Source organism: Saimiri boliviensis, chromosome 2 (assembly GCF_048565385.1).
Source record: "Saimiri boliviensis isolate mSaiBol1 chromosome 2, mSaiBol1.pri, whole genome shotgun sequence".
Classification (NCBI taxonomy): Eukaryota; Metazoa; Chordata; class Mammalia; order Primates; family Cebidae; genus Saimiri; species Saimiri boliviensis.
This window is the reverse complement of record NC_133450.1, coordinates 63,815,321-63,839,974: the sequence shown is the minus strand read 5'-3', so window position 1 is coordinate 63,839,974 and position 24,654 is coordinate 63,815,321. Positions and strand designations below refer to the sequence as shown.

The 24,654-nt window shown below is 42.6% G+C and overlaps 1 protein-coding gene and 1 long non-coding RNA gene across 5 annotated transcripts in view; one reads left to right on the top strand and one right to left on the bottom strand.

The window, feature by feature from the left end:
• Positions 1 to 15,461, bottom strand: part of TRIP11 (thyroid hormone receptor interactor 11) — an 80,465-nt gene extending 65,004 nt beyond the window's left edge. Inside the window, exons 1-3 of one of the 3 annotated variants that reach the window (XM_074393462.1) lie at positions 14,909 to 15,461; positions 8,057 to 8,118; positions 2,166 to 2,276 (exon numbers count right to left, since the gene is read on the bottom strand). In XM_074393462.1, the coding sequence (XP_074249563.1) occupies positions 2,166 to 2,276; positions 8,057 to 8,118; positions 14,909 to 15,047 (312 nt within the window). In that variant the 5' untranslated portion in view covers positions 15,048 to 15,461. The remainder of the gene's footprint in view (positions 1 to 2,165; positions 2,277 to 8,056; positions 8,119 to 14,908) is intronic. The other 2 variants (XM_010350557.3, XM_074393463.1) reach the window with 2 other exon arrangements.
• A 199-nt stretch (positions 15,462 to 15,660) lies between these two features.
• Positions 15,661 to 24,654, top strand: part of LOC120363892 (uncharacterized) — a 59,771-nt gene continuing 50,777 nt past the window's right edge. For both annotated transcript variants that reach the window (XR_012516235.1, XR_005579300.2), the window contains exon 1: positions 15,661 to 24,221. This is a non-coding gene — a long non-coding RNA (uncharacterized LOC120363892). The remainder of the gene's footprint in view (positions 24,222 to 24,654) is intronic.

Below are 24,654 nucleotides of genomic sequence, written 5' to 3'. Positions count from 1 at the left end.
CAATTTGGTGGTAATTTTATATCTGCCGAATCTTTTTTTCTTTTCTTTTTTTTTTTTTTTTTTTTTTTTTGAGACAGAGTCTCACTCTGTTGCCCAGGCTGGAGTGTAGTGGCACCATCTAGGCTCACTGCAACCTCTACCTCCTGGGTTCAGGCAATTCTCCTGTCTCAGCCTTCCGAGTAGCTGAGACTGCAGGCACACGCCATCATGCCCAGCTAAGTTTTCTATTTTTAGTAAAGCTGGGGAATCATGAGAAAAAAAAAAAGGAGGCTTGTAACTTTAATTTGAACTTGAAGCCGGGTACAGTGGCTAACGCCTGTAATCCCAACACTTTGGGAGGCCAAGGCAGGTAGATCACCTCAGGTCAGGATTTTGAGCCAGCCTGGCCAATGTGGTGAAACCCCATCTCTACAAAAAATATAAAAATTAGCCATGCACAGTAGCACATGCCTGTAATCCCAGCTACTCGGCAGGCTGAGGCACAAGAACTGCTTGAACCTGGGACACAGAGGTTGCAGTGAGCCAAGATTGCACCATTGCACTCTAACCTGGGCAATAGAGCGACACTCCATCTCAAAAAAAAAAAATTATTTGAACTTGTAACTTTGCTTTTTTTAGTATTCATTTTGTTTTTGTAGTAATTCATTTTTTACTGTATTTTATAAAATTATCACTTCCCAACAAATTGAAAATTTAAGCACTACTTTCGGGCCGGGCATGGTGGCTCACACCTGTAATCCTAGCACTTTGGGAGGTCGAGGTGGGAGGATCACCTGAGGTCCGGAGTTCGAGACCAGCCTGGCCAACATGGAGAAACCCCGTCTCTACTGAAAATACAAAATTAGCTGAGCGTGGTGGTGCATGCCTGTAATCCCAGCTACTCAGGAGGCTGAGGCAGGAGAATTGCTTGAACCTGCAAGATGGAGTTTATGGTGAGCTGAGATTGCGCCATTGCACTCCAGTCTAGGCAACAAGAGTGAAACTCTGCATAGAAAAAAAAAAAAGAAAATTTAAGCACTACTTCTTTCAATGCCTACGTATATCTTTAATGTGCTATACTTTTATCTCTCACCTTAGCATATCACAAAAGGAACCAGAAATCATGGCACCTAGATTTTTAAAACCCAAATATAAAGTTATGGTAGAAATGAACATTTAGTCAAAAACTGAAAAAGACCCAAATGATCTGGATAATAAAACAGGAAATGGTTCAATTCAACTTAAGTATTTACTGGGGTCCACTTACGTACTAAACACTAAAGAGACTTCAGTAACAGCATGACACATGAGGACACAGACTGTATTTTAAGGATTCAGAATAACATTAAACTATATAATAATATCTACTACCAGCACTGTAAAGCAAAGATAAATCAATTCCAAGGCAGCCATTTCAAACTAAAAAAACTCAAAAACATTTATAAGACAATAATAAGTAGATTACAATATACTTAATACTGTTTTTCCATGGAAAATCAAGCACTTGCCAATACAACAAATATTAGGCTTCATAAAATAGGAAATTATAAGCAACAGATTTCAAAAGATATTTTACACAAAAACATTTTCTCCTTCTTTTGGAACGAAAAAATTACACATCACATAGGTTGGTTTACATAATGTAAACTAGCCAGGTGTGTGGCTCACACCTGTAATCCTAGCACTCTGGGAGGCCGATCACCTGAGGTCAGAAGTTCAACACCAGCTTGGCCAACACACGGTGAAACCCCGTCTCTACTAAAAATATAAAACGTAGCCAGGCATGGTTGTGGCCACCTGTAATCCCAGCTACTCAGGAAGCTGAGGCAAAAGAATGGTTTCACTGTAAAGCCCTGGGTAGGAGGAACTACTGTTCTATCCTAATTGAACCCGGGAGGCCTGCAGTGAACGGAGATTACACCACTGCACTCCAGCCTGGGCGACAGAGTAAGACTGTCTCAAAAACAAAAAAAAAGTAAACAAATATATAACGTAAACTTAATAGAAAACCTTATAAAGTTCATATTAAATAAGGGATATCAAACTGAATTGAGAATTATCAAACTTATCACCTTATTTTTATAGACCTGAATACATGAATATACCTTGATCTATATTCTAACTCTAAAAACATACCTACATACATTACAGTGAAATACATATGAAGTAACTGTGATCACATTTACCTCTTTTTGTTGAAGTTGATTTCGGTAGCTTGTAGATTGTTGCTTTATTTGAAGCTCTGATGCTTCATGTTTCTCTTCTAGATCAGTACACAGTTTCTTAAGTCTTTCATTCTAGAAAAAAAAATGTATTTTCAACAAAAGACTGCAAGTAAAACACTCAATTAGTTATCTGCACAGCATTATGAAAACCATACTGCTTCCCTCCCAAAAAAAGTCAAATACAACAGGTCTCGGATAGAACTCTGGAATTTAAAATATGCTTTTAAAGTTAAAAATGCGCTAACCATGTTTATACAGAATATGCATAGTTCTAAACCAAACGGGGAAAAATTAACATTTTGCTCAGATTGATTTTCTGCTAAGAAAAAGCCACTAATCAATGTTTCCCCGTCTTTGTATACCCAGTTCTACCATATAGTAGTCAATACACATCTAGCAAATGAATGGAATACATGTTTGAGCTTCTGTTTTCTCCCCAAACAGAACTTGTTTTTTTAAAGAAATCTTTCTGGGGTGCCGGGCGCAGTGGCTCAAGCCTGTAATCCCAGCACTTTGGGAGGCCGAGGCGGGTGGATCACGAGGTCAAGAGCTTGAGACCATCCCGGTCAACATGGTGAAACCCCGTCTCTACTAAAAATACAAAAAAAAAAAATTAGCTGGGCATGGTGGCGCGTGCCTGTAATCCCAGCTACTCAGGAGGCTGAGGCAGGAGAATTGCCTGAATCCAGGAGGCGGAGGTTGTGGTGAGCCGAGATCGCGCCATTGCACTCCAGCCTGAGTAATAAGAGAGAAACTCCATCTCAAAAAAAAAAAAAAGAAAAAAAGAAATCTTTCTGATTGAAGTATAGGGAGGGGGCTAAAATCTCATATTGTTTGTTTGTCTTTCAGGCTCCCTGAAGCACCTCTGAAAACCCCCAATTTAAAAACCACTACTGGAACTGTTTGAAAAAAGTTAGAAGTACACACAATACCCTAGTTCAATGAACCTAGACATCACACACAGTCTTTTAAGATGTTGAAAAACATAAAAAAAATTACTCAAATTGTATGTACCTAAATATTAAATTATATTAACCTATTATTCATTCTTTATTTAATTGAAATAATAAGAACATAATGGGGCAAGATAAATGGACACTAAAACCCTCTACAGAAAAGAATTTACAAGTCATTGCAGATAACAATTTACTAAGCATTCTACTAATATACCTACAAACGCAGTTTAACAATAAATGAGAAAAAGGAGACTGATGGTGAGACAAAAAGCGCTTGCTAAGAGGTGAAGACTTTTTCACTTTGGGGATGTAATTTTTTTTCTTCTTAGATTCTAGGAACTTCTGATGTCAATAGATCTGAAAATAATGATCCAGGGAAGATTACATAAATTCCCAGAGAAAACCAACGGAATAATCAAAGGAATAATTACAACATGTACAAATCCTAGTTTGGGACTCCATCCCTAGAAATCTAATACAGACCTTAATTATCTGAAAGAATCAGTAGTAAAAAATAAGACCAATGGTCACAACAGCTGATTATCTTCTATCCTACTGGCTGCTTTTGCATGATTTTCTGTAAATTGTTAACATGAAAAACACCATACATAACTGGGCAATATAATATACTTAAGTCAAAAACTGGTTATAAAAGTTTACTTCAGGTTTTTTTTCCACACAAAATTACCTAAGGTTATTTGTTTATTTGTTTAACTCTGATTAGTAACTAGAACCTTAAAACTCAGCCAGGTGTGGTGGCTCACACCTGTAATCCCAGCACTATGGGAGGCCAAGGTGGGCGGTTCACGAGGTCAAGAGATGGAGACCATCCTGGCCAACACGGTGAAACCTCGTCTCTACTAAAAATACAAAAATTAGCTGGCTATGGTGGCACGTGCCTGTAATCCCAACTACTCAGGAGGCTGAGGCATAAGAATTGCTTGAACCCAGGAGGTGGAGGTTGCAGTGAGCCAAGATAGTACCTCTGCACTCCAGTCTGGTGACAGAGTAAAATTCCGTCTCCAAAATAAAAAAGAAAAGAAAAGAAAGAACGATAAAAAAGAACCTACCTTAACACTCTGAACATAGTCAATATCTACTTGGTTGTCTGCCCTGATCTCCCTAGCCATATGAGTCAGAAAGGTTGAGAAAGGGGCAGGTGCGGTGGCTCACGCCTATAATCTCAGCACTTTGGGAGGCTGAGGCAGGAGGATCACTTCAGCCCAGGAGTTCGAGATCAGCCTGGGAAACATAAGGAGACCCCATCTCTACAAAAAATACAAATATTAAAATTAGCTGGGCATGGTGGCTTGTGCCCATAGTCCCAGCTACTCAGGAGGTTGAGGAGGGAAGACTGAGTCTGAGAGGTCACGGCTGCAGTGAGCCACGAACACACCACTGCACTCCAGCTTGGGTAACAGAGCAAGATCCTGTCTCAAAAGTAAAAGAGAGGCTAAAAGAGCAAACGAAGGACAAATTCTCTTCATGTGGCTAAACCCATATAATATGAAGAGAGTTGCCAGAGACAATATTTTCAATTATGTGGAATATGAACAGAGGGGGCTGGTTTGAAAGAAGAATAAGCATAAATAGAAGAGAAGACAGTACAAATGAAAAGAGAGACTCCTGATGGCCTCCTGTTCTAGCTGAGTCCCTCTAAAGTCTGACTACATTTCTGCTGTAGAAGTCCACAGACACAGACACTCATATCTAAAATATTCCACCCTGCTTAATCCTTGGTTTTACCATCAGGGTCCTCTAAAATCAACTTAATTTCTTTTTTAAGTAGTCCTAACTATTCGTAAAACTTGATATTTATTTCTTTTATTCTTTCTTAGAGGTCTACCAACAAAGAGAAAATTTATATATTTTTCAAAATAGAATAAAATATTCTATCAATCAATTACCGTAAGGGTACCCTGAATCCTTTCATAAATCTAAGAAAAATCATGGATCACAATCAACTTGTATTTTCTTTATCTGTTTTATTTTATTATTATTTTTTTGAGACGGAGCCCGGCTCTGTCACCCAACCTGGAGTGCAGTGGTACAATCTCGCTTCACTGCAACCCCTGCCTCCTGGGTTCCAGCGATTCTACTGCCTCAGCCTCCCGAGCAGCTGCAACTACAGGCATGTGCTACCACGCCTGGCTAATTGTTTTGCATTTTTAGTAGAGATGGGGTTTCACGGTGTTAGTCAGGTCAGGTCTGGATGTCCTGACCTCGTGATCGGCCCACCTTGGCCTCCCAAAGTGCTGGGATTACAGGCATAAGCCACTGTGCCCAGCTGTATTTTCTGTAACTTAAAACATTTTGTTTTTTTACTATCACAGGAATTTTTAAAAATCAATTTAAAAATTATTCTAAAACTGATAATAAGAAAATGGAAAACTTATGAAATCACCTAGGAGAATGAACCAGAAAATAACCAGTTTCCTGACTGGACCGTCCAAAATATTACATTATCCTTTTTTTTTTTTTTGAGATGGAGTCTCGCTCCATTGCCCAGGCTGGAGTGCAGTGGTACAGTCTTGGCTCACTGCAACCTCCGCCTCCTGGGTTCAAGCGATTCTCCTGTCTCAGCCTCCTGAGTAACTGAGATTGCAGTCACACGCCACCATGCCCAGCTAATTTTTGTATTTTTAGTAGAGATGGGGTTTCACCATGTTGGCCAAGCTGGTCTTGAACTCCTAACCTCAAGTGATCTGCCCACCTCAGCCTCCCAAAGTGCTGGGATTATAGGACTGACCCACCATTCCCAGCCTATTACAAAAAAATTTTTTTTGTTTGTTTTCTTTTTTTTTTTTTTGGAGACGGAGTTTCGCTTGTTACCCAGGCTGGAGTGCAATGGCGCAATCTCAGCTCACCACAACCTCCGCCTCCTGGGTTCAGGCAATTCTCCTGCCTCAGCCTCCTGAGTAGCTGGGATTACAGGCACGCGCCACCACGCCCAGCTAATTTTTTTTTGTATTTTTAGTAGAGACAGGGTTTCACCATGTTGACCAGGATGGTCTCAATCTCTTGACCTCGTGATCCACCCGCCTCGGCCTCCCAAAGTGCTGGGATTACAGGCTTGAGCCACCATGCCCGGCCTACAAAAAATTTTTAAAATTAGCTGGGTGTGGTGTCACGAGCCTGTCGCCCCAGCTACTCAAGAGGCTGAAGCAGAAGGATAGCTTGAGCCCAGAAGTTCAAGGCTACAGTGAGCTATGATTGTGTCACTGTACTGCAGCCTGGGCAAAAAAGCAAGACCCTGTCTCAAAACAACAACAAAAAGAACTAGATGTAATAATAACATGAAATCTATTAGGGAAGTAATTGAAATTTGGAATCAATTTTGACAAGATGGCTGGGTGCAGTGGCTTGCGTCTATAATCCCAGCACTTTGGGAGGCCAAGGCGGGTGGATCACCTGACGTCAGGAGTTCAAGACCAGCCTGGCCAACATGGTGAAACCCTGTCTCTACTAAAAATACAAAAAATTACCTGGGCATGGTGGCAGGTGTCTGTAATCCCAGCTACTCGGGAGGCTGAGGCAGGAGAATCGCTTGAACTGGGGAGGTGGAGGATGCAGTGAGCCGAGATTGTACCACTGCACTCCGGCCTGGGCCACAAGAGTGAAACTCCTGTCTCAAAAAAAAAAAAAAAAAAAAAAAAAAATTAGCAGATAAAGATATTCCAGGTTGTGCAATTAAGAGTTAAAAAGCAGTTAACTAAATTCAAAGAACACTGCTTATTTTGAGTCTTTATGCTTTCAAAACCAGAAAAAAAAAATAGAAATAAAAATTTGGATTTGCTGTATTTAAATCATTAAAGTGTCTTTTTCTTTTTTTTGAGACAGGGTCTCACTCTGTTGCCCAGGCTGGAGCACAGTGGCAGTATCACAACTCACTGCAGCCCTGACTTCCTGGGCCCTAAGATCAGGTGATCCTCCCACTTGAGCCTCATAAGTAGCTGAGACTACAGGCACCCACCACCACACCTGACTACTTTTTTTATCTTTATTTTTTGTAACGAGTCTCAAATTCCTGTCCTCAAACCATCCTCCCACCTCCACCTCCCAAAGTGCTAAGATTACAGGCATGAGCCACTGCACCCAGTCTAGACACTAATAATAAATAAAACAGTAAAATTAATTTGCTATTCCTATATTCTTTTTTTTTTTTTTTTTTGGAAAGAGTTTTGCTCTGTCACTCAGGCTGGAACACAGTGGTGTGATCTCGGCTCAATGCAATCCCTGCCTCCCAGGTTCCAGCGATTCTCCTGCCTCAGCTTCCCAAGTAGCTGGGATTACAGGTATGCACCACCATGCCCAGCTAATTTTTTGTATTTTTATTTAGAGAGGTGGTTTCACCATGTTGGCCAGGCTAGTCTCGAACTCCTGACCTCAACTGATCCACCCACCTTGGCTTCCCAAAGTGCTGAGATTACAGGTGTGAGCCACTGCACCCAGCTGCTATTCATATATTCTAAACTTCTTTGTATCCAAACATTATTATTATTTTAGTTAGGGAATTTAAAATCTCCAGATTAAACAGAATTGCATTCTTCATATTATACTTAAATGTACCACTGTAATTTAGTACACTGTTGGAACACAGTAAAGCCTGGATTATGATAAAGTATTGCTACTATTAATTTCTACATTTGGTAGTTTTCCTACTTATAGCATACAGAAATAAGAGATGGCAATATTAAAGAATAGCAAACTGCAACATGTAAATATATTTTTGATATACAGAAGGTTGATAAAAGCTCAAAAAACAATGGAGATTAAACAGGAAGAGAGAAAAAGTGATAATGCAGTACATTTAAAAAGAAAGGATCAAAATAACATTTGAGTAACTTTCGTGACTTCAAAAAAAGAAAAATTTACATAGTTTTTTATTTTCCTTACCTCTGATCTCAAGATTACATGAATGGCTTCAATTTCCTTTGTCCTCGAATCAGGTAATTCTGCTACAAAAGAAACAGCAAATGTTGAGTATTTAATCAATACCATATGAATAAACAGGTATTTTCAGGAAAATATATTTCACAGAGTTTACACAGAATAGTAGGGTGATATAAGAGCATTCAGAAGAAATTTATCACTTCAGTCTCAAAAGAAAAAAAAGCGTTCATTAAAATTTTGTTGTGGGAAATTAAGTTCTGCAAATTAAAACTGTTTCTCTGTGGGCTTATGCTGCTGTAATTTTAGATGAAACTTATTCAACTGTGGTTTCAGGCCTTATTTCTAACTTTAAGAATTAAAGAAAGAGGACAGAAACACGTAGGGTAGCTTGCCAGTTAAGACAGGTTTATTTTTGAGAAAACAAACCTGAGAGGGACATTTGGCTGAGTCAGGTTAGAGGTTAGAGGCACACTCTTTTCCAGTCTAAGAGTTTTTACGCTGGGCGCGGTGGCTCAAGCCTGTAATCCCAGCACTTTGGGAAGCCGAGGTGGGTGGATCACGAGGTCAAGAGATCGAGACCATCCTGGTCAACATGGTGAAACCCCGTCTCTACTAATGGTGCAAAAAATTAGCTGAGCATGGTGGTGCGTGCCTGTAATCCCAGCTACTCCGGAGGCTGAGGCAGGAAAATTGCCTGAACCCAGGAGGCGGAGGTTGCGGTGAGCTGAGATTGCGCCATTGCACTCCAGCCTGGGTAACAAGGGCGAAACTCCGTCTCAAGAAAAAAAAAAAAAAAAAAAAAAAAATTTTTTAAGGATTTAGGGTGGGAGAGTTTATTAGAGGCTTGAGTTGCTTCTGTTTTTCTATAATGCTTAACTGGGAGGGAGAGTTGTGTGTTTATTTCACATTTTCTGGAGCTGCAGGCATACCCCCCAGGTCTGCTTTGGTGTCCTGATTTTAGTACACCTGAAGGGAAAGGAATGTGCCTATAAGGCCCACTGTTTTACTGGGGCCCACTGTATGACAGTGAAGTTTGGCAGTTACCCAAGAGACTTTCCCCCCACCTCCCTTTGTGTCTGAGCTGTCTTATTTGTGTTTTACTGTCTGCTTTTTCAGGCTGCTTGTAGTTAGAAGAGAATTGATTTCCTTGAAATGTGTGAGGCCAGAAAGGAAGCTGGAACTAGGCCAGGTGTGGTGGCTCACACCTGTAATCCCAGCAATTTGGGAAACTGAGGAAGGCGGATCACTTGAGATCAGGAGTTCAAGACCACCCTGGCCAATATGGAGAAACCGTTTCTCTACTAAAAATACCAAAAACCGCCAGGTGTGGTGGCTCAAGCCTGTAATCCCAGCACTTTGGGAGGCCGAGGCAGGTGGATCACGAGGTCAAGAGATCGAGACCATCCTGGTCAACATGGTGAAACCCCGTCTCTACTAAAAATACAAAAAATTAGCTGGGCATGGTGGCACACGCCTGTAATCCCAGCTACTCAGGAGGCTGAGGCAGGAGAATTGCCTGAACCCAGGAGGCGGAGGTTGTGGTGAGCTGAGATCACGCCATTGCACTCCAGCCTGGGTAACAAGAGCAAAACTCCGTCTCAAAAAAAAAAAAAAAAAAAAAAAAAAAAGCCAAAAAACCCCACAAAAAACAAAACTAGCCAGTTGTGGCAGTAGGCATCTGTAATCTGTAATCCAGCTACTCAGGAGGCTGAGGAAAGAGAATCGCTTGAACCAGTGAGGCAAAAACTGCAGTGAGCTGAGATCATGCCACTGCAGTCCAACCTGGGCAACAGAGCACGACTCAGTCTCAAAACAAAAACAAAAACAAAAACAAAAAAACATCATCCAGAGTTAGCTTTTCTTGTTTTTCTAGGTACTACTATTTTTTTTTTTTTTTTTGAGACGGAGTTTCGCTCTTGTTGCCCAGGCTGGAGTGCAATGGCGCGATCTCGGCTCACCGCAACCTCTGCCTCCTGGGGTCAGGCAATTCTCCTGCCTCAGCCTCCTGAGTAGCTGGGACTACAGGCACACGCCACCATGCCCAGCTAATGTTTTGTATTTTTAGTAGAGGCGGGGTTTCACCATGTTGACCAGGATGGTCTCGATCTCTTGACCTTGTGATCCACCCGCCTCGGCCTCCCAAAGTGCTGGGATTACAGGCTTGAGCCACTGCGCCCGGCCGGTACTACTGTTTTTTTCATTACAGCACCTTAATATGAAAATAACTTCTCTGAACTACAGTTTATTAGGAGTGTCCAATTTTTTGGCTTCCCTGGGCCATACTGGAAGAAGAACTGTCTTGGGCCATACATAAAATGCACAAACAATTGCTAATGAGTCTAAAAAAAAATTGACAAAAAATCTCTCTGTTTTCTTTTTTAAGACTGAGTCTTATTCTGGTGCCCAGGCTGGAGTGTAGTGGCACAATCTCAGCTCATTGCAACCTCCGCCTCCCAGGTTCAAGTGATTCCTCCACCTCAGCCTCACCAGTAGGAGGGACTACAGGCCTGTGCCACCACACCTGGTGAAACCTTGTCTTTACTAAAGACAATTTTTTTTACAAAAAAATTTTGTAAAAAATACAAAATGTTTGTGTTTTTTAGTAAAGATGAGGTTTCACCATGTTAACCAAGCTGGTCTTAAACTCCTGACCTCAGGTGATCCACCTGCCTCAGCCTCCCAAAGTGCTGGGATTACAGGTGTGAACCACCATGCCTGGTCAGAAAAACTCATAATACTTTAAGAAAGTTTAGCCTAGCATAATGGTGTATGTCTGTAATCCCAGCTACTCAGGAGGCTGAGGCTGGAGAATTACTTGAACCCGGGAGACGGAGGTTGCAGTGAACCGAGATCCACTGTACTGCAGCCTGGGCGACAGAGCAAGACTCCATCTCAAAAAAGAGGAAAAAAAAAAAGAATTTACAAATTTGTGTTGGGTCTCATTCAAAGCCCATCCTGGGCCACAAGCAGCCTGCTGACCACAGGTTGGACAAGCTTGGTTGCAATCAAAAGAAGCATGCAATAATTACAGTGACAAACACTCTTGTTTAGAAAATCACCATGTAAGGTTACATTTGTGGTTGTTTATATATCTTGCTTGAAACTATGAAAAGACTGTTTAATTGCTACTCTGAAGAGCACCAGGTATAATCTAATCTATTTAGAAAGGTAATTCTTAAAAGCAGCAACTGTTTCAATGAAGGATTTTACAAGTTCATGCAAACTCCATACTTCCCCCAAGAAAAAACTTGGCCTTTTTAAGTACAAAGGGGAGATATTATGCAGACAAAAATATTCTGACTTTGTCAATGAGGGCAAATATGACATTTACCATTCATTAATGTTTACGATTTGCTAGGCACAGTTCCAGGCGTTTTACACCCATGATTTCATTTAATCCTCTTAACCTCTCAATGGGTATGATTATCCCTGTTTAACAGATAAGGAAACTGCTTTTTGGAGGTTAATTTCTTTTTTTTTTCTTTTCTTTTTTTTTTTTTTTTTTTTTTGAGATGGAGTTTCGCTCTTGTTACCCAGGCTGGAGTGCAATGGCGCGATCTCGGCTCACCACAACCTCCACCTCCTGGGTTCAGGCAATTCTCCTGCCTCAGCCTCCTGAGTAGCTGGGATTACAGGCACGTGCCACCATGCCCAACTAATTTTTTTGTATTTTTAGTAGAGATGGGGTTTCACCATGTTGACCAGGATGGTCTCGATCTCTTGACCTCGTGATCCACCTGCCTCGGCCTCCCAAAGTGCTGGGATTACAGGCTTGAGCCACCAAGCCCAGCCTGGAGGTTAATTTCTAATAATTTGCCAAATATCCCACAGCTTATAATGCACGAAAGCAGAATTTCAACCTATGTCTATCTAATTTTAAAGCCCAAGCTCCTAACCTTGAATAAATCAGTAGTGTTAGGTAAAACTGCAACCTTCTGATACTGTAAATATGGATGGCTTTCAAGTTGTCCCTATAGCGCTATTTTGAAACTGCTTTATTTTTCATTGCTGACACAGGCAAAACACGAATACTTGTTCATTCAATAAAGTAACTGTACTCTGACCCTCCTTTCCTTTTATTTTTTTGAGACAGGGTTGTCTCTGTCCCAGGCTGGAGTTCAGTGGTGCAATCACAGCTCACTGAAGCCTTGAACTCCTGAACTCAAGCAAACCTCCCATCTCAGCCTCCCAAGTAAGTGAGACTACAGGCACATGCCACCATGCCTAGCTAAAAACTTTTTGTAGAAATGAGATCTCCCTATGTTGCCCAGGCTGGTCCCCAACTCCTGGCTTTAAGCTATCCTCCCACTTTGGCCTCCCAAAGTGCTAAGATTATAGGTGTGAACCACCGCACTTGCCCAGAGCCCCATTTTAAAAAATTTACAAAATCAATAAATTAGGTGTTAAGCAAGTCTAACCGGAATACAAAGGGAAAAGAATAAAAGCATTAAGCAACTTTGCAGATTTCTAATCATCTACTTGTGCCATTTTTATTGAGCATCTACTATGTGCCAAAAGGAAGATGTCATATATTGATAATATAAGGAGGATTCAGTCCCCACCCTGGGCATCAAGAAAACGGATAAATTATAACTCAACATGTTAAGTGTGGTCAGGGAGCGATCCACAAAGTTCTGTCAGAACACAGATCACCAGCATTCAACTTAACTTGTATGGGAGTCAGAATGGTTCACCAAGTACTTAAGTATCTGACATGTGAGCAGGGATGTACAGGAAAATTGTTTTCTGGGTGAAGGAGGAAATAGAGAAGAAAGGGCTTTCCATGTAGAGGCTTGAAGTTGTGTAAGTACCTGACAAAATCCCAGGACAGAGGCTCTGTGTATGAGCAAGCATGTGTATGCGCATACGTACAGCAATTGGTATAGCAACTAGAAAAGGTACGTTGAACGTTGAAGGCCTGTAATCTAAATACTTTGGGAGGCCAAGGCAGGTGGATCACCTGAGGTCAGGAGTTTGAGACCAGCCTGGCCAACACGCTGAAACCCCATCTCTACTAAAAATATAAAAATTAGCTGGGTGTGGTGGCACGTGCCTGTAATCCCAGCTACTTGGGAGGCTGAGGCAGAAGAATCACTTGAACCCAGGAATTGAAGATTGCAGTGAGCCCAGACAGTGCCATTGCACTTCAGCTTGGGTGACAGAGTGAGACTCTGTTTCAAAAAACAAAGTAAAACAAAAAACCCAGACAGAATGGGTCTTGGCCTTCCAAAACTAAGAGGTCTGGATTTTATCCCGTAACAAGGTCAAAAAAGTTTTAAGCACATTTGTGTTTAGAAAGTAACTGAAAATTGATTGGAGTAGGGAGAAATGGGTGACAGGACACGAAAGCGAAATAGTCCCTGGGAAAGATGATAGGAATCTAAAGTATAAGGAGTAATAAAGGAAAGGACAATTCTGGCACAGGATAAGCAAGATGTGGTGACCAACTGGAAGTTAGTGATGAAAAACGACACAAAACAAAGACATGAAGATTTACACTTTAGGCAACTGAGCTGAGAGGGAAGCCATTAAGATTGAGAAAACAGGAGCACACTGGGAGGAACAGAATGAATTCCACCTTCAACCTGGAAGACATCCAGGTTGAGGGATGCATATTCTCTGGCTTAGGGTCAAAGGAACAGCCAATCATTCTCTCCTATCTAGGATACAAGGAAAGACTAGTCATTTCCCATAGTTACCCAACCCTTCTGAGCTTCTGACTGCCCTCAAGGTCCCATGCTTTCCCCTACACATAAAGAAGCCGTTTCATTTGCCTCCCCAAACCTGCCTCACTGACGCACTTTTATAGCATGGGGAACCTCAAGCAGTAAAATGGATTTCGGTAGCTCCCCGGTCTATTCTTCCATCTAAACAGACCGCACAGAAACTCAAAACATAAGCATTATCTTTCTATTAAACTATCTTTCCCGATTTTAACCAAATAAATATGAAGAATCTGTTAAATTAGCAATCAAAAAAACTAAGCCAGAATGCTAACTTATTACATTTATTTATAAGAAATACAATTTTCAAAGGAGCAGCTCTCACCCAAAAAAACAGCCCATTATCTCCCTGGAGCAGACGTAGACTGAAACTTAAACACTGTTTTGATCCTAACAGTGCTTACTGAAATGCCAAGAAATTAAAATAGTAATTAACGTAGCCACTGATTACCATGTAACTCTGGGTCACTATTAGTAACACAAGATTGAAGACTTCAAAAATGAGTGAAGATTGCTAAGGGTACCTTAAGAATAGGGTTATCTTCCCTATTCTACTTTCGAAATATGGGAGAAATGGGCGATTATACACAAAAATACATTCTCAGCTGGAACGTTACAATATATCATCACAATAAGCAAAAATAAAAATAGAAAAACATGCCCATGTTTCGAACATACTCAAGACAGAAAGAGCAACACTCACTAAATGTTTTAAATTGAGTCATTTCAACTGTTACAAAAATAGAAAACACACATACAATTCTTTAAACTGTGTCAAAACACAGGAAGGTAAGAATGAGATCAGCCCCCAAGCTGAGGGCAAAGTAAGTGGTGGGCATGGATAAACCAAACAAAAATAAACTCGACTTAACGTAGGGACAGTTTCACTGTACTGTACTTTGAATGTCCAGAGTACTTAAAGGGAAGGGAATCAGGACTATTCCCCTGGGCCTCAGTGGTCTTTCGTCTTAGAAATCTGTTGAGAAGAGGCAAGAGGTGGTGTGTGAATAAAAAAGGGAGGAGCAGTATTCCTTGGCGACCTGTCCGCGTCTCCTGACTGATGGAAGCAGGGACCAAACGCACGTTCCCAGGGTCTTAGAAAAGCCCTCCCCTCCCTCGGTCCAGCTGTTACCTTCCACTTCCTCCGTGCCCTCCATCAGCATATCCTTTGTAAAGTTTGAAATCTGGCCAGTGAGGGAAGCCAGGCTGCCCCCGACTTGACCTAGAGACTGGCCTAATCCGGAGCCGAGGCCCCCAAGCCAGGACGACATCGCGGCGAGTTTATAGAGAACGACCTGGTCCGCTCGGAAACAAAAAAAAAAAACGTTTAGCGCCGTCAAAAGATCCCACCAAATATCCTCGGACGCCTGCCTTGGCGAGACTAGTCGAAAACACTCAGGATTCGATAACACAAAGCGGGGTTCTCAGGCAACGCCGGCTCCGGGTTCTGCCTAGAAACGCGAAGGCCTGGCCTGGAATTTTACCAGGGGCCTGCCTCTACTGACACAGTCACCCATGGAGGGCCTTCTGCTCATTCCCACGAATTCCCACCGTCCAGATTGGGCCACTTCTTCCTCTGCTCTAGTGAGTTTCCCCAGTTTCGTGGGCTACTCCTGCCAACTCGACCCAGACCGCCATGACACTCGGTCAGAAAGCGGCAGAGGATCATAGAAAGGCACCACGGTGGCGTAGACAGGCCCCGCGACGCCGCCGGATGTGTCCTTGGCGCAAGGGAGGCTGGGAACCTGGAGGACCGAGCGCGGACTGGACTGAGAGCTGCCGGCTTCGGCCGCGGGTGGAATAGCCCGGAGAACCAGGGAATCGCGGCGCTTTTCGGCCTCCTGCAGCTGCGTTTCAAAGCAGAGCCGACCCTTGGTGGGTATCCCGGGGACCCTGCGGACCCTCCTTGTGTTGTTGAAACCGAGTGTTTTTAGAATTTATTTATTTTATCTTTTTCTTTTTTTTTTCTTTCTTTTTTTTAAAGACGGGGTTTCACCGTCTTGGCCAGGCTGATCCTGAACTCCTGACCTCAGGTGATCCGCCCGCCTCGGCCTCCCAAAGTGTTAGGATTACAGGCGTGAGCCACCACACCCGGCCGAAACCGAGTGTTTAAATTGGGACTACACCCAGCGAAGCCGGGAGACTTGGGTTCCACTGTGCAGGAAGCGGCTTCAAATAACTCACACGCGTCACTGTATCGATTAGCTGCTCCCTGACAGGCACTATGGTGGGAACTGAGGCTACAAAGATAGAAAGGGTGGGTTGCAAAAAAAATAAAATAAAGGATGGGTTGCAAATTCAAGTTTCCAAGCAGGAAACACACTTGCCCTCTATGGGACAAATCTCCTCTGGTGGCTTTCTAGTTCACAATTGAAACCCTACCTTCTTTGACATACGATGAGCTTTTTTCATTAAGCTGCCCTCACCCAAGTAGTTGAAAAACGGACAACCTTTTTTTCAAAATGACTCGTTAGAGGACAGCAGGGCAACTTGATAGAGAAGTGCCTTTTAGTGTCAACGCACCCGTGGTACTGGCGGCACTAGCTATACAAATGCCCACACTGTGGCTGTAACAGTGTCCTGCCTTGCCTGCTTCCTTCCCTAAAGGAAGAAAAGCTGTCATGTGACTTTCAAGCAATTGGTGCATGATACGTGGACACACAGCACCTAGCCAGGGAGACATACACATATTTTGGTTTCAAAAGGATGTGATTGGTCTGCAGTTCTTTTAGCATAGCAATAAGTATACTGGCATCTTTCACTTTGATTTTATTCACAAGGCGGGCTACCACAGATCGCACAGTTTGTGAATAGAACACTGGGAATGCCTCCAGTATTTGGGATCTGATAGCACCGGGCAATAGGAGTTTTCCCTGAAAGCTGAAATTATTTTATTTTATTTTTTTACATCCAGGAGTCACCCTGGATATCTGAATGTGCTTAAAATCAAATTTACATCTCATTCAGGAAGTGTTTATTAAATCCTTTCCCTGCATTCATGTGAAAGACATCATATCCAGTGGTTAGATGTGCAGACTCCGAGGCCTGACTGCTTGGGTCTGTCACTTATTAGCTGTTTGACCTGGGATGGGTCAGTGAACCTTTCTGTGCACTGGTTTCTCAAAGTAAAGTGGAGAATGGTAATAGTAGTACTTACTAGGTGTGATTGTATGAGGATTAAATGAGGTAGTATTTGTAAGTACTTGAAACTTTGCCCGGTATATGGTGACTTCTATTTAAGTGTTTGCAAAGCTTTTTAAAATGGGGCATACTGATGATAAGCAACTTGTTAATGTGCTTACCATTGTTCTGGGAACAGGATACAGCAAGAGGAAAAAAAATTGCTTCATCTTATGAAGCATTCATTCTACTGGGAAGGTATAGATACTAAATAAAATGAAATAAATGTAAGACAGGTGGTGATGGCTACTGTCAGGGTGTGAGTGGGGGCAAACAAATAAAACAGGGTGAAGCAAGCCCCAGTGGCTCACACCTGTAATCCCAAGCAATTTGGAAAGCCGAGGCAGGAGGATCACTTGAGCTCAGGAGTTGGAGACAAACCTGGCCAACATGGCAAAACCCCATCTCTACCAAAAAATACAAAAATTAGCTGGGCATGTTGGTACCTAGCTGTAGTCCCAGCTACTAAGGAGGCTGAGGTGGGAGGATTGCCTGAACCTGGGAGGTCAAGGCTGCAATGAGCCGCGTGATCATGCCAGTGCACTCCAGCCTGGGCAACAGAGCAAGAGACCCTTTTCCAAAAAAAAAAAAAAAGGCCAGGCGCAGTGGCTCACGCCTGTAATCCCAACACTTTGGGAGGCCGAGGCAGGTGGATCACGAGTTCAAGAGATCGAGACCATCCTGGTCAACATGGTGAAACCCCGTCTCTACTAAAAATACAAAAAATTAGCTGGGCATGGTGGCGCGTGCCTGTAATCCCAGCTACTCAGGAGGCTGAGGCAGGAGAATTGCCTGAACCTAGGAGGCGGAGGTTGTGGTGAGCTGAGACTTCGCCATTGCACTCCAGCCTGGGTAACAAGAGCAAAACTCGGTCTCAAAAAAAAAAAAAAAAAGACATAGGAAGGATGTGTGGAGAGGGGATACTTGTAATGTTGTAGAGGGTGATCAAGGAAGGCCTCACTGATAAAGTAATCTTTGCACAGAAACTTGAAGGAAGCAAGAGAGTCAGACATCTTGGCTGCTTATGCCTGTAATCCCATCATTTTGAGAGGCCAAGAGGGGAGGATTACTTGAGCCCAGGAGTTCAGAGCCCAGGAGACCAGCCTGGGTAACATAGCAAGATCTCATCTATATGAGAAACTAAAAAAAAAATGGCTGGGGTGCAGTGGCTTATGCCTGTAATCCCAGCATTTTGGGAGGCCAAGGTAGGTGGACCCCCCTGAGGTCAGGAGTTCAAGACCAGCCTGGCCAACATGATGAAACCCCATCTCTACTAAAAATACAAAAATTAGCAGAGTGGGGTGGTGGGCATGTGTAATCCCAGCTACTTGGGAGGCTGAGGCAGAAGAATCACTTGAACCCAGGAGGCGGAGGTTGCAGTGAGCGGAGATCACACCACTGCATTCCAGCCTTGGCGACAGAGTGATACTGTGTCTCAAAAAAAAAAAAAAGAACAAAGGCCGGGCGCGGTGGCTCAAGCCTGTAATCCCAGCACTTTGGGAGGCCGAGGCGGGTGGATCACGAGGTCGAGAGATCGAGACCATACTGGTCAACATGGTGAAACCCCGTCTCTACTAAAAAAAAAAATACAAAAAAATTAGCTGGGCATGGTGGCACGTGCGCCTGTAATCCCAGCTACTCAGGAGGCTGAGGCAGGAGAATTGACTGAACCCAGGAGGCAGAGGTTGCGGTGAGCCGAGATCGCGCCATTGCACTCCAGCCTGGGTAACAAGAGCGAAACTCCGTCTCAAAAAAAAAAAAAAAAAGAACGAGACATGTAGGTATTTGGGAATCCAGGCAGAAAGAAATAGCTGATGCAAATATCTTGAGACAGGAGAATCCTTGGCAGATTAGAAAATTAGAAGGAAGTCAAGGATGGCTGGTACAGAATGGGCTGGAAATGGTTTGCAAGCAATGAGGATCCAGAGTTAGGGTGTTAAAGTGAGGAGATCACACAGGGCCTGGTAACCCATTGTAAGGACTCTGGCTTTTACTCAGATTGGGATGGGGAGTGACATAAACTTAAGACCTAATTCAGTTCCTGGGTGACAGTGAAAAGATTAGCTATTGTAAATTGAGCTTATATTTTATATAGGTGTACATTCTCTGGATTTCCATTTCTGTAAATTCATATGCCATAAAAAACAACCCTTTTTCAAAACCTTTTTTCTGCAATTAATGAAGAAAATAAATGCAAATATATGCCTTTACATCATATATTAAGTAATGAACATAAAACTTATGTCCTAAAAGAGGTTTCTCATGGGGGATTTCTTTCTGTGAGATGGATTATGACCCAAGAAACTTAATAGATGATATTGGTAAATAATGTGATGTGATATCTTGGATGTGCTTCAAAATAATGGACGTTGACTTTGCTCCTGTGTGTGTGTGTGGGTGTGTGGGTGTGTGTGGGTATGTGGTTTGTGTGTGTGTATAATAGATGTGGGGTAGGTGAAATAAGAATTGTCAGAAACATAATTGTTGAAGCTGGAGGGTGGGTACATAAGGGGTCATTAAACTAGTCTTTTGCTTTTGCATATGTTGGAAATTTTTTATATCTCTATAGCTAACATATTGCTCTTCGTCACTCAATAAGCAGGAAAACCAACCCAGCACAATAGAATACAACACCTCAAACAGCCCGTGAACCTCAGTGGCTACAGGTGGTTCGATTGAAGCTGAACTTCTGAACCTAGGATTTTTTGAAACCTCAATGTATAGAACAGGAAAAAAGACAAAAAATAACTATGAGCTGCAAGCTGGTTTCCATTTTTCAAGCAGTGGGATCATCAGTATTCCTCAGGGGAAAGTAGTTCATCTGTTTGTTTGTTTGAGAGGGAGTCTCGCTCTGTCACCCAGCCGGAGTGTAGTCATGCGACTTCCGCCTCCTGATTCAAGCAATTCTCCTGCTTCAGCCTTCTGAGTAGCTGGGATTACAAGCGGGTGCCATCGCCCCCGGCTAATTTTTTGTATTTTTTTTAGTAGAGACAAAGTTTCACCGTGTTGGCCAGGCTGGTCTCAAACTCGTGACCTCAAGAGATCCATCCACCTTGGCCTCCCAAACTGCTAGGATTACAGGCATGAACCACTACACCCAGCCAGTTCATCTGTCCTGAGAAAACCATCAAAATGAATTTATTTATGCAATTAAAAGCAAAAACTAAATTTTAAAGTAGACTTTAAAATTTAGTCTGTTATTTCTCTGAATTTCTAAGCATTAGGCTTATGATTGCCATTTTCTTATTAATTTTAGACATTACCAACTTTCTGTTATGGAAAAATAAAAGATTTAGCACTCTTGTATTTCCCCATGTCTTTATTTCCCTTCCTTCAGGCTTTCAATATGGTGATACCATAATTATTGGTAAAGTAAGTAATCAATGTTTACCTTACATGACTATATATATCTTATTCACTGCAGCTGAGTTAAATGGTGTACTAAGATTATATTGCCTTGATTTTTCTACCTTTTGTTCTTCCTGAAGTTAACAGATTCCATTTTTTAAATTTGCACAATTTTTCATTACTACAGAATCTTTCTAAAACTTCCCAAGAGCATTGTAAAGTGCTTCTGTTTTCAACAAACATCGGCCGGATGCAGTGGCTCACGCCTGTTATCCCAGCACTTTGGGAGGCTGAGGCAGGCAGTTTGAGACTAGCCTGACCTAGTGGAAAAACCCCATCTCTACTAAAAATACAAAATTAGCCGGGGGTCTCGGGGGAGCCGTGGTGGCGCATGCCTGTAATCCCAGCAGGAGGCTGAGGCAGGAGAATCACTTGAACCCAGGAGGCAGAGGTTGCAGTGAGCTAAGATTGCGCCATTGCATTTCAGCCTGGGCAACAAGAGGGAAACTCTGTCTCAAGAAAAAAAAGAAAATCAAGAATTCTGTCGTGGCTGGGTGCGGTGGCTCACGCCTGTAATCCCAGCACTTTGGGAGGCCAAGGCGGGTGGATCACAAGGTCAAGAGATCGAGATCATCCTGGTCAGCATGGTGAAACCCCATCTCTACTAAAAATACAAAAAATTAGCTGGGTGTGGTGGTGCGTGCCTGTAATCCCAGCTACTCAGGAGGCTGAGGCAGGAGAATTGCCTGAACCCAGGAGGCGGAGGTTGCAGTGAGCCAAGATCATGCCATTGCACTCCAGCCTGGGTAACAAGAGGGAAACTCCATCTCAAAAAAAAAAAAAAAAAAGAATTCTGTCAATTGGCTAGACTCAGTTCTCTCTACCCAGGACCCTATTTTCCTGCTGTAATCTCCACATTCACTGTGCCTTTTTTTCTTCCAAGAAGCTTGTCATATCTTCTCTTTATGTCTGATTCTCTGAAATTAATAATGATGTGCTTTGGTGTGGGTTTTTGTTTCATACATTATGCTGGGTACCCTGAGCCCTTTCCAAAAGAGCTTTTAGTTCTGCAAATTATTATTATTAATTTATTTATTTATTGAGACAGAGTTTTGCTCTGTTGGGAACAGGTGCCCACCACCATGTTCGGCTAATTTTTTGGTATTTTCACCATATTGGCCAGGCTGGTCTTGAACCCCTGACCTCAGGTGATCCACCCGCCTCGGCCTCCCAAAGTGCTGGGATTACAAACATGAGCCACCTCATGGCCACAAATTATATATATGTGTGTGTGTGTGTGTGTGTGTGTGTGTGTGTGTGTGTGTGTGATGAATGTTTCCTTTCTAAGGAATCTGCTATTTCTTTTTTTTTTTTTTTTCTTTTTTTAAAGATGGGGTTTCACCATGATGGTCAAGCTGGTTTTGAGCTCCTAACCTCAGGTGATCCACCCACCTCAGCCTCCCAAAGTGTTAGGATTACAGGTGTGAGCCACTACGCCCAGCAGGAATCTGCTATTTCTTTCTTTCTTTTTTTTTTTGTTGAGACAGAATCTCCCTCTGTCACCCCAGACTGGAGTTCAGTGGCACAATATCGGCTGACTGCAATCTCCACCTCCAGGGTTCAAGGGATTCTCCCGCCTCAGCCTCCCAAGTAGCTGGGATTATAGGCACCCACCATCATGCCCGGCTAATTCCGCTGTTTCTTTCAAAGAGTTTTAGCTACACCTCCTGATTTCAGTCTACATCTAACCCTCACCTCCCAGGATACTTGTTGCTGTCCTTTCCTGCATACTGCTAGAACCTCTTAAACACTCAGTATTCAGCTTCCTGGTTCTGCTCATTCCTACATCAACTTGTCATCTTCCAAAAAAAAAAAAAAAAAAAAAAAAGCATCTCTCTTCTGTTGTCTCACCTGGAAATGACTGCTAATTGTTCCCCAAAGTCTGTTCTCCCCTTCATATATAGTTATTGAGCCCCCATTTTTTACCCGGATGCATGACAGCCAAGATGCCAGTGCCCCTATTGCACCCCTCATCCCTTTACCACGTTTGTGCACACCAGCCAGCACCTGTGTCTCTGTCAGCAGGCTGCCTCCAGGCTACTGGAGCCCATACTTTCTAGGTAACCAGAAAGCTGAAACGCAACCTTATTCAGCAGGTGTTGAAAATTATATGCAGTTTGCCTGTCCTGTTTTGGACTAAGATGTGAATATCCTGCCTCCGGACTGTCTGCAAGGCTGAGGCTTTGCTTGATATGATCACCTTCCTTGGTTTCCTCCCTTCCTATTTCCACTTTCTTACTCCTCTGTGTCCTTTCCGCTTTTTCTTGGAGTACTTTTTTTTTTTTTTTTTTTTTTTAATACCCGCTCCCCTTCCTGGAGTACTTTTAAAAGATTATTTTCAACCAGACACAGTGACTTATACCTGTAATCCCAGCACTTTGGGGGGCCGAGCCAGGCAGATCACTTGAGGTCAGCAGTTCGAGACCAGCCTGGCCAACATAGTGATATGCCGTCTTTTCTAAAAATACAAAAATTAGCTGGGCATGGTGGCAGACACGAGCTACGCAGGAGGCTGAGACAGGAGAATCACTTGAACCCGGGAGGCAGAGGTTGCAGTGAGCCAAGATCACACAACTGCACTCCAGCCTTTGAGACAGAGCAAGACTCTGTCTTAAAAAAAAAAAAAAAAAAGTTAAGTGGTATGCACAACTTTGAGAAAGTAACCCAAAAGAAAAGACATATAGCCTTTTTCTGATCTTTGTTTGTTTGAGATAGGGTCTCACTCTGTTGCCCAGGCTGGAGTTCAGCATCCTGAATAGCTGAGACCACAGGTGCACGCCACAACACCTGACTAATTCATTTTTATTTGTTGTAGAGATGAGGTCTCTCTATGTTGCTCAAGCTAGTCTCAAACTCATGGGCTCAAGCGATCCTCCCGCCTTGGCCTCCCGAAGTGCTGGGATGACAGGTGTGAGCCACCAAACCTGGCCTCCTTTCTCTTTCTGCAGCATGGGCACCAGCACAGCCGTATTAGATCCATGAGCTGACCTCAGCCATGGAAGCCGTGTATGTACAGTCATTATGTCAGAGGTGTGTAAACCAGAGCAACTCCGTCTTAAATAGGAGCTGGGTAAAATGAGGCTGAAACTTACTGGGCTGCATTCCCAGATGGTTAAGGCATTCTAAGTCACAGGATGAGATACAAGGTCAGCACAAAATACAGGTCATAAAGAACTTGCCCATAGATCAGGTTGCAGTAAAGGAGCTGACCAAAATCCACCAAAACCAAAATGGCCATGAGAGTGAACTCTGGTCCTCCTCAGTGTTATACTCCACCAGCGCCATGACAGTTTGCAAATACCATGGCAACATCAGGAAGTTACCCTAAATGGTCTAAAAAGGGGAGACATACATAATCCACTCCTTGCTTAGCATATCATCAATAAATAACCATAAAAATGGGCAACAAGCAGCCCTTGGGCCTGTTGTGTCTATGGAGTAGCCGCTCTTTTATTCTTTTACTTTCTTAATTCCTTTACTCTCAATAAACTTGCTTTCGCTTTGCACTTCAGATTCACCCTGAATTCTTTCTTGCGTGAGATTCAAGAACCCTCTCTTGGGGTCTGGATCAGGACCCCTTTCCTGTAACAATTACAGAGAAAGAGCAGATTCCTGACACTGATGCTGTATCATCCCTGGACTGGCGGCCTCCACATTTTTTGAAGATTGGAGGAGAAAAAAACCCGTAGCACATAAAGTCACTGTTATATTAGTTTTTATTATTACAGCCGAACCTAATACAATGAATGCATCTCCTCTCCTGGTTCCTGAATTCTTATATATTTGTCTTGTCTTTCACCTAGGTGGCATTTTGGAAGGGAGCAAATACAGTGATCAATCTTCTGTATTTTTTTGTGGTAAGATATACATAACACAAAATCGACATTTTTAACCATTCTCAATTGTTAAATGGTTATACAGTCCACTGGCATTAAGCACATTCACGTTGTACAGCCACCACAACTCATTCACGTTGTACAGCCACCACAACTATCCATCTTCAGAACTTTTTTCATCTTCCCAGACTGAAACTCCATATTCGTTATTTTTTTCTTTCTTTTTTTTTTTTCCATATTCGTTAAATGACTCCCAATTTTCCCCTCTACTATCCTCCTGGCAACCACCATTCTATTTTCTGTCTTTATGAATTTGACTATTCCAAGGATCTTATATAAATGGAATTATACAGTAGATATCCTCTGTATTTAACTAGAAGCCCCTGGAAGATGTGTGAGATGGTGGTTCAAAGCAGTTAAATTTAGTCAGGCACGGTGGTTAATGCCTGTAATC